Below are 14,914 nucleotides of genomic sequence, written 5' to 3'. Positions count from 1 at the left end.
ATATAGCACGGGAACAGGTCTTTCAGCCCAACTCATCCATGCTGACCAATATGACCATCTAAGCTAGTCACATTTGCCTGTATTTGACCCATGTCCCTCTAAACCTTTCTTATCCATGTACCTGTCCAAATGTCTTTTAAATGAATATTTCTCCTCTGTTTTTACTGTGGAGAAAGACATGAAGACTTGGGAACTAGGGAAAGTTAATGGGGATGTTTTGGGGATAGTCCAGCAGAGGGAGGTGCTGGACATCTTAAAATGTATGAAGGTACGCAAATCTCCAGGTCCAGACCAGGTATACCCAAGAACACTGTGGGGGGCTAGAAAATAAATTGCAAGAGTCCTGGCAGATATATTTGCATCATCATTAGCCACAGATGAGGTGCTGAAAGACTGGAGGGTAGCAAACGTTGTGCCTTTACTTAAGGGCTGCAAATAAAAACTTGGGAATGATAGACCAGTAAGCTAACATATGTGGTAGGCAAGTTACTGGAGAGGATTCTGAGGGATAAGATATACTTGCATTTGGAAAGACAGGGGTTGAATAGAGGTAGTCAGCATGGCTTTGTGTGTGTGAGATCATGTCTATGAACTTCATGAGTTTTTCGATGAAGTGACCAAGAAGATTGATGAGGGCAGGGCAGTAGCTGTGGTCTATATGGACTTCAGTAAGGCCTTTGATAAAGTTCCACATCGAGGTCTGGACAGTTAGATCATGTGGAATCCAGTGAGAGCTGGCTAAATGGATACATGATTGGCTTGATGGTAGGAAGCAGAAGGTGATGGTGGAAAGTGGTTTCTCAGACTCGAGGCCCACGACTAGTGATATGCCACAGGAGTCGGTGCTGGGACCATTGTTTTTTGTCATCTATATCAATGATTTAGATGAGTACGTACAAGGCACAGTTTGTAAACCTTCAGGTGACACTACACTAGGTGGTGTCGTAGATAGTGAAGAAGGTTATCAGGAATTACAGTGGGATCTTGATCAGCTGGGTAAGTGGGCCGAAGAATGGCAAATGGAGTTTAATGCAGTTAAGTCTGGAAAGTCAAATCAAGGTAGAACTTTGAAATGGTAGGGCCCTGGGGTGTGTTGTAGAACATAGGCACCTCGAAGTTCAGTTATGTTTCCCTCAGAGGCGTCACAGATAGACAGGGGGCAAAGAAGGCTTTTGGCATGCTGGCAACACAAGTTGCCCCTCAGGTTCCTATTTAATCTTTCCTGTCTCACCTTAAACCTATGCCCTCCCGTTCTTGACTCCCAAACCCTAATGTTAGGCTCACTGGCCTGTAGTTCCCTGGCTTGTTTATTTAAACGTTTTTAAATAAAGGCACAATGTTAGCCACCCTCCACTGTTCTGGTACCTCACCAGTGGCTACAGATGAGGCAAATATTTCTGCCAGGGCTCCTGCAATTTCTTCTCTCAGTTTAAAGTCTATCTGAAAAATTGGAGGGCCAGCTTACATCCCTGGAATGGGAAAGGAATCATTTGATTCAGAATCGAGAGTGCTATCAATGAACCATGGCTGATATTTACTGTAAACCTTTAGTTGTGGTTTTCCCCTTGTAGCACACTCACTTCAGAGTCCAAAGCCTCCAGAGACTACAGAACAAAAATACTCATATGAAACCGCAATTTGAAAGATGTTAAATGGAGTACTGTGGGACTGCCGCGCTATTAGATGCCTTATTTCAGAAGGGGCACTAAAGTGAGGGGAACATTAAAGATCCCATGGCACTAATTTAACAACAGGGGAATTATCCCATGTGTTGGCCAATATTTTTCCTGCACTCCAACAACTCAACATTGCCAAAACAGATTGTTTGATTGACAGTGTACCTGGCCAGGTACTGCAAACCTGTGCCAACCAACTGGCTGGAGTATTCAAGGACATCTTCAACCTCTCACTGCTGCAGTCTGAGGTTCCCACATGCTTCAAGAGGGCCCAAGAAGAGCAGGGTGAGCTGCCTCAATTATTATCTCCTGGTAGCACTCACATCTACAGTGATGAAGTCCTTCAAGAGGTTGATTATAGCTAGAGTTAACTCCTGCCTGAGCAAGGACCTGGACTCACTGCAATTTGCCTACCACCACACCAGGTTTACAGTGGATGCAATCTCACTGGCTCTCCGCTCTGCTTTGGAGCACCTAGACAATTGCAAGATACATCAGGCTACTGTTTATCGATTACAGCTCGGCATTCAACACCATTATTCCATTAGTACTAATAACCAAGCTTCAAAACCTGGGCCTCTGTACCTCCCTCTGCAACTGGATCCTCAACTTCCTCATAGGGAGACCATAGTCAGTGCTGATTGTCAATAACACCTCTTCCTCACTGACTATCAACACAGGCACACTTCAAGGATGCGTGCTTAGCCCATTGCTCTACTCTCTCTACATTCATGACTGCATGGCTAAGCACAGTTCAAACACCATTTGTAAATTCACCGATTACACAATTTTTGTTGGTAGCATCTCAGATGGTAATTAGGAGGCTTACAAGAGTGAGATAGATCGGCTGTTTGAGCAGTGCTGCAATAATAACCTTGCACTCAATGTCAGCAAGACCAAGGAACTGATTGTGGACTTCAGGAAGGGGAAGGTGGGAGAACACATACCAATCCTCATTGAGGGGTCAGCGGCGGAAAAGTTGAGCAGCTTAAGGCTCCTGGGTGTCAATATCTCAGAGGATCTATCCTGGGCTCAACACATTGACACAATCATGAAGGTGGCACACCAGTGGCTCAACTTTGTTAGGACTTTGAGGAGATTTGTTATGTCACCAAAGGCTCTTAAAATTTTCTATAGATGTACGGTAGAGAGCACCCTGACTGGTAGCATCACAGCCTGGTATGGAGCCTCCAATGCACAGGATCACAAGAGGCTGCAGAAAGTTATAGACTCAGCCAGCTCCTTCACAGACACAACCCTCCCCACCATCGAGGACATCTTCAAGAGAAGGTGCCTCAAGAGGAGGCATCTATCATTAAAGGACCCTCACCATCTGGGACACGCCCCCTTCTCGTTACTACCTTCAGGGAGGAGATACAGGAGCCTGAAGACCCAAATTCAATGATTCAGGAACAGCTTCTTCCCCTCCACCATCAGATTTCTGAACAATCCATGAACACTACCTCATTATTCCTCTTTTTTGCACTATTTATTTATTTTGTAATTTATAGATTCTGTGTCCTTGCACTATACTGCTGCCACAAAACAACAAATTTCACATCATATGTCAGTGATAATAAATCTGATTCACTACAGTGTCACTTTGTGGGAACTTGCTACGGGCAAATCATCAACTGGCTTTACTACATTACAGCAATGACTGCGCTTTGGAAACTACTTATGTGCCTGTAAAGAGTTTGGGGATATCCTGAGATGGGAGTGCTACAGAATGCAAGTCCAGTGATCCTTCAGTTTACTGCTGGCATTGAATCTGTTAGGTTCAAATCAGCACTTAAGAATCACTGCCATTTATCTTCACCAATCAAACATTAATCCCAATAAATGTCACCCCTGGCTTTACTGCTGGACCTATGCAGGAGTCTGTGATCATTTCGTGCCTCGGTGTAACGTTGTTTACCCAATTTAACATCAACATGTGTTTAAATCGGCCAGCCCAGGGCGGCTCACAAACCAGTCGCTGCTGCTGGATCGATAGCCCAGCGATCCGCCAAAGGCCGGACCTCGGCCTTGTGACCCGACTCGTTTATGCCTGTACCTGCGGGCTGTCTTCCAGAGTTTCCTCGATCGGCAGCTTCTCGATGCCCGGCATCTCTCCGGCCTCGCGGCAAAACAACGAGCCTTCGCTGCAAATCGTGAGGGAGGGAGGGAGTGAGGGAGAGGGGGAGGGCGACGAAGCATCCAGAGCTGGAACGTCACCTAGCGGAAATTCTGCTGCTATTGGCCAAACGTCTGCGCTAGTTGACAGATGATTGGCCGACCACACTGTCAATTAGATGCAACTTCCGGTGTAGGTGTGAATGGAGCGTCCCTGTGTGCGGGGCGATGAGGCGAGATCCCGGAGCCAGGCAGCAAGTCACTTTATTCCTACTGTGGACGCCCGTCGTTATGCGTAAGTGTGGCGAACTTTCACGTGATATGGAGTGTCCACATCCCAGCTCTGGAAAGCTGAAACTGAAATGGAAAGAGCCCTGTACGTGGATGCACCAAGTGCGTTCGATGGTTTTTGCTGGAGTTTGACCGGGCAGGTTAACTTGGTGCTACAGTGTAGCCAGGATCTCCTCAGTTTGCGAACCTAGGCGGGAAGGACTCGTCTTCATGTCTGTCCGCTAATCCAATCACCGACAGTGTAGTATTGGTATGGCAGGCTGAAATCGGCAAGGATTTAACGAATAACTGGTTTCCGGTGCACTTCGTTGCCTTGCACTTTATTTGGGGTACCATTGTCACGTTTTTCCCCTCCTCTCCTCTCCTCTCCTCTCCTCCCCCTCCCTCTTCTGTTGCCGCTCAAAAAGGTAATCGCTGGTCGTGTAGAACAACCACGAAGCTCTGTGGAAGAGTTTCTAACTCCCACGTTAGTCCCATTGGCCATCTAAGAGCCCACAAACTTGCAAGTCATTCGAAGGAATGTTTAAGGAGAACAACCAGCAAGAAACTCTCTTTTTGCGCGCTCAAGTAGAAAGTGGGTATCGGCATCAGCTCGCATTTATATAATTCCCTTTAATGGAGTAAAATATCCCAAGGTACTTCACTGGAGAGCTGTCAAACCAAATTTGAAGTAGAGAAAAATAACAAAGTTAGTACAGGTGACCAGATTTGGTTTAAAAAACTATTTTAAGCAACAAAGGAATAGAGAAATAGAAGTGGAAAGGGTTAGCAACAAAATTCCATGGGAATATTTGGAAGGAAGGCTGTAGGTTTATTTCTTACTGTACTACACTTGATAATTAGAGCTTTATCTGGAAATAATAGCAAATAATAATAACAGATAAATATTGTAGACGGACTTAATGGGTTGAATCATACTCTATTTGCCCTGGTGCTTTAGCTCTTACTGTGCATGCCTGCCCCATGTTGATCTGATCCGGATGGAAGGCCAAGCTGACCATCCTCATTTGAGTCTTCCCACAAAGCAGAATGGGCTGCAACAATAACTGAACCTTGGGTGGTATATCCTGGTGCCATGCCCTGGTTGCCCTTTGATACCTCAAGTCAAAGGGATTTTAAAAAAACAACTCAAGTAGGATAAATAATAAATGAAACAACATTAAATATATAATCACTTTCAAAAGTCATCTTAATTAAAAACATTAAGATATAATTTAACAAAAACATTTACCTGCATTTTTTTAACGAAAAGCTTAAATGAATGGGGTCATGCTTCTTTTCCCAAACAAGGATGAGGAAAGCTAAGTACTAAATGCAGACTGTATGGAGCCTATCGCCTCCACACCCACATTCCCCACTGCTTGACTGATTAAGCCCAGTGACAGATTGTGGGTTGGGGCTAGTGGTGAAGGTCAAATCTGGTTTTCAGTGTGCAGGTGAGAAGTCAGGGATAAGGCAGCAAGTCAGAAGCAGAACCAACAGTTTTCAATGTGGCTATTAGCCAGAGGTGAGCACGATCTTGCATTGTAGGTCACTGGCCCTGCATCAGAACCTTTTGATGAAGTTTGAATATTGATTTAATAGGGAAAATGTCATATAACCAGATTCCACTACATAGTCTGCAACTCTTAATCTTGATTAATAACTAATTGGACTAAACTAGACTCATTAGAACTTATGTTTATGTAATGCATTATGTCCTTCGGGGGATCAAATCATTTTATGCAATTATTATTTCTGAACTGTAATTATGAACACAGCAATGATCATTAATGCATATAAATCTCTTTTAATTGGTTTTGGAATGTTAATGGTGCCGGAATATTGGAATTTCTCTTTGGTCTTTTAGAGGAAAAAAAACACTGTAGCACCTTTGTTGATTTGAATATGAGAACAGGCCTTGTTCAGCACTCCAATAATGTAACATTTCTTTGGTACATTGTTGTGCCATCAGGCTATATTAACTGCTCAAATCCTGAAAAACTTGACCTTTGAATTTATAAATAGCTCACATTGAGCCATTATGGCAGCTCTTTGATTTACCTTGTACTGTACATTTTAATTTGTGGACTGGTCATAACTTGCTGTTAAAATCTACTGCATTGTAGTCACTGTAATATTAAACTTAAGATACCACACAACAGCTTTACCTTTCATATTAAGTTAATTTATTGAAATATAATTTACAATTTATCTTGGTCCTAAATAATTTGCCATTATACATGTATCGAAGTGCTACCCAAAAAGCAGAGAAGTAGTACTATTGTGATTCAGCAAAAATGATCAATTATGCCATTATAATGGATCAAAACATTTTTGTTTCTTTAAACATTATTAACTGCCCATTTTCTGTGGAATTGAAAACATGAACCACGAAGAATTTTCATATTCAATTTGCCTTTTATTTAAAACAGAGTTCCCACTCTGGTTGTTGTAGTTTTGGTGTTTTTGTTATTTGTTTTATTTATTTTGTTTTATTCATGCTTTCTTAGGATGTGGACATCACTGGCAATGCCAGGCTTGATTGTTCATTATAATTGCCCCTGAAATGACAGAATAGTTGAGTCACCGCATTGGTGAGTTTGGAGTAACATTGTAGACTCTGACAGCATGAAGATGACAGTTTTCTTTCCCTGAAGGACATTAATGAACCAGGTAGGTATTTATTCCAATCCAGTAGTTTCATGGTTGTTATGGATGAGACCAGCATTTTATTAAATTCCATAAATCACTTGATTTTGAAATTTCCTAGTTGCCCTTGTGCAATTTGAACTGTCTCAGGCACCAACAACCTGGTTTGAATACTGACCTCTGGTGTTCTTCATACAGAGTTTCATGCTCTTTCAGGCTCTGGTTTCCTCCAAGTGTTTCTGCTTTCTCCTACAGCCCAAGTTTGGCTGGATTGATAGATTAATTGCCCCCTGTGTGTAGGTGAATGGTAGGATCCAGGGAAAGTTGATGGGAATGTGGTGGGGGGTGGTTGAAATGGAATTATTGTAAATGTTTGCTTGATGGTTGGCATAGTTTTAGTGGACCGAAGGGTATGAATGCTGTATGACTCCATAACTCAATGCTCCAAAACTCTGGCTTCTTAGTTCGGTAACTTAGCCATCATGATCCTGTGTACCCTATATAGTGTGCTAGAAGATCAAATCCTGGGTCATCTCTTACAATGGTTTAGATTCTGACTCTTGTTTTGTCACCCTTGTTGTCAAGCACCCAGTTGTCATACATGCATCTTAGCCATTTTGGTATGGTATGGACTCTGGGAAATTCCTCCAGTGTAGCATTTTCTGTTCTTGAGCCAATGAGTGAAAACTGTATGTTTAGGTGGGTGTGGAGGAGTGATGGGAAGTTTTTCTTGGAGGTGTGCAATGACAGATTTTACTGTTCTGGCTGCTTCTGCTTTCTACTATAAATAGGACAAGCTTAGCATGAATCTCAACCTGAACATGGTTAAAATCAAAACATACAATTGATTGTTCAGGTATGTTTATTGGCAAAAGAATGTCTTACATTTTATAATAAAATAGTATCTAATAGGTGCAAATACTAAACAAAAATCATCCTAATAAGTGGGATTAAAATAAAACGTATCATCTTACTTAATAGAAACTTAATCTAATTGGCACAAAGAAAACTAATATACATCAAAGCCCCCACACATCAGAAATATTAAAATGCATTTATATAGCATGCAATAGAATCCCCCACAGGATTTTAATCATTCAGAAATTTAAACCAAGCAGTGAAGGAGAGAGTAGGACATGACAGAAATCTTGATCAGAGAGGAATCCTTAGGTGAGAGGTACTTGAAGAGGTTTAAGAAAATCCCAAAGCTTAAAACTGACATTTTTTATTTTAAATAATTAATGGAATGTGGATGTCACTGAAAGTCCAAGATTTATTGTCCTTCTCTAAGTGTCCTGGAGAAGTGATGGTCAACTGTTAACTTGAACTACTGCAGTCCTTTTGATAAAGATACTTTGTGTTATTGTGCAGGGAGTTCCAGAATTTAGACTGCTGAACCTGGAGCTGCTGGTGGTGGGTGAGAGGAAGTGGATGTAGAGACTAATGCTGGAGGAATCCAAAGTTTCCAGAGACTTCCAATACCAGGAAATGTTACAGAAATGGAGAGGGCTGAGCCCTTTGAGGGATTAAGGCAGAAGAGATGTGGGTAAACGATATTTGTGGAAGTCTGGCCAGGACATTAAAATACAGACCATCCCTGGGTTAAAAAACATGTGACTTATGGACACCCCATCTTTATGAATGAGCTCCCATAATATTGCTAAATTCAAAAGTCTGAAGTACATATGTGTTTGTTCCTATGAACAGCAGACCTAGTTTCCTGTCTCTGTCTCTCTCCCCACTTCTAGTAATTGTTCTTTCTTGTTAGTCTTATGTACTTTTGATGCCATTCATTACAAGACTGTGAAGGCATGGTTAGCATATTAAATGATTTTTTTTTCTTTGTGTGTATTTTTCTGACTTGTGGCCGAAATTGACTTATGAGGGTCTGTAAAAAGGAACCTGTTTGTTACCCTGGGATGGCCTTTGGTCTGAAGGTAAAAACATGGAGGAGGGTTTCAGCAAGGATGACCTAAGGTTCTGTTGCTGGTAGGGAAGGAAGTTGTTTGTTCTGGTATTGATTGATCAGGGTCATGTGTTGGAAATGGTCTGATTTAGCCTGATACTATGACCAGTGAGAGAATGCAAGTCCCTGTTGCTTCTCTATGCTTGATGGCCTTGTACAACTTAATATATATGACCTGATAGTCTGAGAATGGAATTATGTGTTTATTATAAAATGTCACTCTCTTACTGCAATAAGAAAGCTGGTGAAGCTATGTTGTGCAATGGTTTATGTGGTGGATAGCTAATTTGAAACAGTTTCCCACAGATGAATTCTAATATATCAATAAATATGTATTTTGTTTCAAAGAATAGATATTTTGTTTCAAAGAACTTCATAATGCATTCTTCAATAATCTCTTATTTCTGTGACTATTTATTGCCTAGTTTGATAGAATTTAATGATAACTGCAGTGAAATTTATTCTTAAAATGATTAAACCAATTGAAAGCTACTTAAATACACACAAGTTATTTTGCAAAGCTCAGAAGCAACTCAAGTTGATAAACTGGTAATTATTCAGCTATATTAGGGAGGCTTACCAAAGCCTGGACAAAGTGGTGGGTTTTAAGGTAAATATGAAATGTAGACAGTGGTGGTGGTTGGGTTGGACAGGGTGGAGTGTTATTTAGGGGAAATTCCAGTATTTGGAGAGAGTGTTGACTTAATCAGAATTTGATACAAGGGTTGTAATAACTGGCAAATGCATAAGTTGTATTGCTATACAAAGATCATGGCTTTGCTTCTCCTGGGGTTCAAGCAATAAAGTTAAGTCATCCAATACTGAATATCAGGCAGCAATATAACAGTTTTGATGCAGTAAAGGGAGCGAGGGCTTGCAGCAACAATATTGCTGATGGTGGGAGAGGGTTGGGGATCTACCCCACGCCAACCCATTCAGCCCATGATCCTCTGCTTCAGCCACTCTGTCTTCCTGGCCAGCTCCTGGGCCCTAGCCCAGCTTTGGAGCAAGTGGGCTCCCTGGGATTAGGCCTGGGATAAGAGGCCTGAACTAGCCATCTAGGGACACACCTGGAGGTGTTTTGTCTTCCTCCATGCCTTCCTTCTGCCCAGATGGCACCCTCCCTCCTTGCCAGCCCCTGGTACAAACCACAGGTCAGAGTTAAGGAGTAGCAGTACCACCCTTGACTGCCATAATGGAGTTGGCAACCTAGAGGTTGGGGCAGTTCTTCCAAATGTGCCCCATCTCCTTGAGGGTAACGTGCTCTGCCTGAGATCTAGAAGACATGGTGGGCCATCCCCGGCACATGGATGGGGCTGCTCTCCTGAAAACTGAGCTGGATTGGGATGATCCCTGACGTTATCTTCCCCCAGATGGTGCAGGTGGGAGAGGAGGACCTCACTGGGAATGAATGTCCTGCCCTCGGTGAGTCCCTTGCTCAGGGCCAGGGATGACAACTGCTTTATCTTAAGACAGCCTTCCCATACATTTCCGAGGCCACATCAGTGGCCAAAGGGCTGACGACCTCAGCCATTGCCATTACAGAGGCTCGGTGGTCATGTCTGGGTGAACGTGGCTTTTAACCCCATTCTTTGTTGTTTATAGTTTGAAGGGTCTCAGGGCCACAGGAGTGGATGGAGGATGGAGTGGCCATTGGATCTAAAGCCGCGCAGAAATAATTATAACACAGCCAGGCAGTAACGAAAAAAAAGCAGAGGAGAGATGAATCGGGATGGGAAAGGGAGAGGGGGCACGCAGCGGGGCTCTGTAGTTGCTGTCCTGTGATGGCTCTTCAACTGGGTCAGCTGGAGACTGCCTTGGCCCTTGAGGGAAGTCCAAGATGTTAAGGAAACTTTCTTCACCTGGGCCAGGTAACTGAGTTGGGGAGGGAGATCATTGGTGTTAAACCTGAACAAATCATATTTTTTTTGTCTTTGTACTAGTTTTGTTTTTACAAACCATAGTACTGGCGCTGCTTCTGTCTGGCCATGTAACTTCATCCCGCAAAGTGGGCAGTTGGCGCTGCGTTCGAGATTCGCAATTCTGTAAACTCGATAGCAAACGGCAGATCGGGGATTGCAGTGGAGAAAGTTGAAAGTGAACCAGACTAACAAATCGTGAGACCCTTGAGGTGCATGAATTTTGTACTCTGCAGAGGAGATGGGAAAAGGTAATGACTTTAGGACCCATGTGGCAAACATTCTTGGGATTCATTTTTTTGTAATCAAGTTATGTTAATTATAACCCAATTTGATAATTTCCTAAATTGAAAGGTATTTTAGGGATTATGCCAGTTTTGGAATACGAGCGTCCTCGAATTATTTAATATTTAAGCGGAGTAAATAGACAAGTAAATAGTAAATAGACAATACATCGTTATGTATTTAAAGACAGGCGGTGATTGTCTGACTGAACTAAGCCGGCAGATGGAGAACAATTACATTGAGTTTTAACAACATTTGCAACCCATCCCAGCGTGTACTTTTGTTTTCCCGTCATTCCGAATGCAACATTAGATATGCATGTAAAAGTATGGGAATATTCATCAGGATTACTCTAATACTATTAAGAGATTACCTTTTGGATGAAGTTTCCCTCTCTGAATTTTGAAATCAGAATTTAAAGTGTTATTTTATTTCTCGGGTATGTTTTCAAATCTGAAGTGCTGCAATGTAGGTTTTAAAGGATTTGGAGGAAAGTTGTGTGAGCTGGTTGGGAGAGATAACATTGCCTCCTCCCTCTGGGTGGCCCCTTGTTGCTCCCATTAGGTGCTAATTACTTGCCAACAAATAAACAATTATCGCCTCATGCTTCCTGGGGGGGGAGGAGGAATTCTCCATTCAGATGCTAAAACTTCCCAACTACACTACTTTAATCAATGACGTCGAAAATTTCTACAAATACATGGGACGGGAGCGGTCGGGGCTGAAAGGGGACCGAAAGTGAAGAGAGGATAATGGCCAAATTTCGCCCCCGAGATCTGTCTGGCGACTTGAAAGCGCGCTCTCAACCTGCGGAAACTTGGAAAGTGTCGGGGAGAAAAGTTCCAAAATGTTCATTCACTATCGAGAGTATTCTGGGGCTTGAGAGGATCAGCCCCCATCGCCCGTGGGCTGATGTGCTTAGCATTGCAGGTAAATCTTGCGTTGAATGATTGATGCAAATTATTCAACCGCTTGGCTTCTTTGTACAGCTTATGCAATAAATACCTTTTTAAAAGGTTTTTCTGGATTGTTCTACCCCAATGTCTTTTTGTGCGTTGTTCTGCAGTAAAATGCATTTTCACTTCTAATTTCCGATCTGAACGCATCAATAGAAAGGAGCAGCATATTTTTTTATTGTCACATAATCTTCGGAAGCACTGACCACGTTTCCCCTCGTAGCTTTTCCGGGGACATCTTGTCCAAACTCCTCCGAGAGATCTTGCGATCTGCCTGTCATCGTGAAGGAAGACCAGGGGAGCGACCGCGACTTGTGCTGCACGAAGGTGGACGCGCGGGGTGAGGAAGGCTTCTCCTCTCCGCCCAACTGTTGCTGGTTCCGAGGGAGAAGACCTAGGACCGCCTTCAGCAGGAGCCAGGTAGTTTGCGGAGATTTTCCAAAGTTAACGTGCGGAAGGAATCTAATTGTATATCTTTTGTTTTAAAAAAAGTGCACAACCAGCATTTATACAAAATCAAAACCCTCACTTTGCAATAACTTGTTAAGAAAAAAAACTATAGTTTGGATTTTTCGAAAACCTGCATTAAACCTACATTGTTCTAGATCCACAGTGTGCAGTTAATCACTTCTGCTTTCGTATTGTATCCTAGGCTAATATGGCTAATAGGCTAATGGATATGTCGTAAAATAACTGAGCAAGATAATTAACAGAAACAAAGACAGTCCAGTTATTGTCACCAGGTTGAAACAATTCGGTAGGAAATATTGGGCATTAACAAAACCCCTTGATCTACGTGATTATATTCAGTAACTGAGAACATTTAAAAGTTGTACGGAAATATAACATTCAGTTTTTATCCAGAAGATTTTCGGCTAAAAGCTGTGCATTCTCAATGCAAACATTGTAAATAAAAATGGAGAGAGTGAAAAGTTAGGGGTGACAGTGGGTGGTAAAGAAAGGAGACTGCAGAAATAGGACTTTGTAACCGGTTTCTGCGCTGCAACATTCTATTTAGTCGCTGTGCCGGTGCCTCTCCACCGATTTGTTCTACATATTGATTATTTTCAATTCCATAATTTGATTAAAAGAAATTATAGACACTGCTTCAGCCATTGTGGTGTAATTTAATATTAACATTATAGTTCTGCATTGATACATTTTATTTGAATCACTTTCTCAGATTGAGGTATTGGAAGAAGAATTTAGGCTGAATTGTTACCCAGGAATTGACGTTCGTGAAGAACTTGCGCAGAAGTTGGCTTTGGATGAAGATCGAATTCAGGTAATTAGGAGACGTACGACAGGACAAATCTCTTTTGTGTTGGTTACGTGCTGTTGCTACTGTTCAAAACAAAATCTTGCTTTTGATACATTCTTTATTTCAGATCTGGTTCCAGAATCGTCGTGCAAAGCTGAAACGATCTCATCGTGAATCTCAGTTTTTAATGGTGAAAAATGCACTAATAAGTTCAGATGTCGAAAAGCAGAAAACAGGCACGCAGCTATGAGAACTTGGTTAGCAAAAAGCCAAGAATATCTTATGTACTTTCTGATGCTCCTTTTTGCAGCCTGAGACATGCGGATCAGGAAAATGTGTTTGGATTCTATTTTTTAAGTTTGTCTTTGCAGGTGAGGCAGCAGGAAAAAGTGCTGAATTCAGCATTCCCCAGGCTATGGAGGGAAATAATTAGCAAAAATATTGTTTTTGATTGCAATTCATTGAGACCTTCAGGCTTTACTCATGTGTACTGAATTAGGCTGTTTTGATGCTTCCTGACTGAATAGCTGACCTGTCATCCAGGCGGTAGCATCCCACTGTGAATGTGCTTCAGGGCTGTCAGCATCAGGTATTGCACTCAAAGCAAACAAAATCAATTTGGTGATTTCAAGCAGACCTATAGAGGAGAAAGCATATTAGTTGGTCACCTATTTCCACAGTTTGTGCAAGTTTGCTTTATGCAGATTGGCTGTCATACTTTTGTATGTTACAGCAATGAATTGTGCAATGGAAGTCTTATAGTTTCCAATACCAAGGAAATCCAGGACCCTCTTATTCTCAGAGAATTATCCCCCTGGCTCCTACAATAAACCCCAGTAGGATGACCATGACAACTTGACAAGTGTCCTTAAGTCTCTTCCAAATACCTGTATTTGTTAAATTTTTCCAAAAAGGCCACACTGAGTGATGCTGAATTGTCCTGGAATCTAACCGATGTACAATCAATGTATTTCATTGGTTGCTGATCCCTTTGGGATGATCTGAGATTTTTGAAGGGTGCTTTATAAATGTCAGTCTTTTAACAACTGCTGATCAAATTATATAAACATGTTTCTCTGTTCTTCTAATTCTGGGACCACATTGCTGAAATGTTTGCAGACTTCATAGTTTTGATATTTAAAAGTTTAGTCCTTTTAATCATGTTTTGGGGGAAGTTGAGGGATTGGTGAGTATATAACTCCAGCAACTGGCAATGGTGTACTATACTATAGGAATCTGTATTTTGAAACGATTACAAACAATCGCAAAGATTAAAGTGCAAAAAAAGCTTCCGAAGAGAGAATCTAACAGCAGTTTTGTGGAATTAGTTTAAATTGTATTTCCTAGATAATTTGAGTGCAGTAGAAAAATCTAAAATTTTTCAATGAGAAATATGAAGTGTACAGCTACCCAGTCTAAAATTGGTAAGTGATATAAATGGATTGGACAATTTATTCAGTTTGCAAAACTTTAGCTGGTGTGAATAGTTTTATATTGCATGTTTAAAAGTTTTTTGGCTTCTGTAATTGTGTTTGTGTTACCAAGTATCTGTAAAAATATCAGTGTGTTGCAAATCTTGTATATTTAAAATAAAGAGTATTATAACAAAAAGACCGCTAGTGGCCAGATTAATTTCCATAAGGAAGATGCTCTCCATCCAACAAGATCTATGGAGACGCAAGCAAAATGGAAGTATTTGCCTGCTTTGCCGTGGAGAGATCCTACTTGTAACACTGGTATGAGATTTCATTCTTTCATTCAGTACATTCAAGGAATGTCATTTTGCATCAACGCTGCTTTAAAATTTTGCTCGT

General features: G+C 41.6%; 2 protein-coding genes across 3 annotated transcripts in view; one reads left to right on the top strand and one right to left on the bottom strand.

The window, feature by feature from the left end:
• appl1 (adaptor protein, phosphotyrosine interaction, PH domain and leucine zipper containing 1) overlaps window positions 1-3,879 on the bottom strand; it is a 54,508-nt gene extending 50,629 nt beyond the window's left edge. The window contains exon 1 of the mRNA XM_052018761.1: window positions 3,733-3,879. Coding sequence (XP_051874721.1) covers window positions 3,733-3,786 — 54 coding nt within the window. The 5' untranslated portion in view covers window positions 3,787-3,879. The remainder of the gene's footprint in view (window positions 1-3,732) is intronic.
• Window positions 3,880-3,995: 116 nt separating this feature from the next.
• On the top strand, window positions 3,996-14,707 carry hesx1 (HESX homeobox 1). Of its 2 annotated transcripts, none has more exons than XM_052017804.1 (4): window positions 3,996-4,086; window positions 12,063-12,259; window positions 13,023-13,124; window positions 13,228-14,707. In XM_052017804.1, exons 1-4 carry the CDS (start codon window positions 4,020-4,022, stop codon window positions 13,348-13,350), a joined length of 489 nt encoding a protein of 162 aa, XP_051873764.1. In that variant the 5' UTR covers window positions 3,996-4,019; the 3' UTR covers window positions 13,351-14,707. The 2 variants fall into 2 exon arrangements, with proteins under 2 accessions (XP_051873764.1, XP_051873763.1); XM_052017803.1 differs by lacking the exon at window positions 3,996-4,086 and adding an exon at window positions 11,520-11,813 and having other exon boundaries at window positions 13,228-14,704.
• Window positions 14,708-14,914: the final 207 nt, after the last annotated feature.

The sequence above is a fragment of the Pristis pectinata genome, chromosome 6, assembly GCF_009764475.1.
Source record: "Pristis pectinata isolate sPriPec2 chromosome 6, sPriPec2.1.pri, whole genome shotgun sequence".
In the NCBI taxonomy this organism is placed as follows: Eukaryota; Metazoa; Chordata; class Chondrichthyes; order Rhinopristiformes; family Pristidae; genus Pristis; species Pristis pectinata.
The sequence above is the reverse complement of the archived record's forward strand: the minus strand, read 5'-3'. Positions and strand labels throughout refer to the sequence as shown.

Bases quoted from the DNA above. Each gene is read 5' to 3' on its own strand.
- hesx1 (XM_052017803.1), top strand. From the start codon at position 11,636: ATGGCCAAATTTCGCCCCCGAGATCTGTCTGGCGACTTGAAAGCGCGC. The intron at 12,260-13,022 runs GTAGTTTGCGGA...TCACTTTCTCAG, and splicing joins CCGCCTTCAGCAGGAGCCAG to ATTGAGGTATTGGAAGAAGA. The intron at 13,125-13,227 runs GTAATTAGGAGA...TCTTTATTTCAG, and splicing joins TGGATGAAGATCGAATTCAG to ATCTGGTTCCAGAATCGTCG.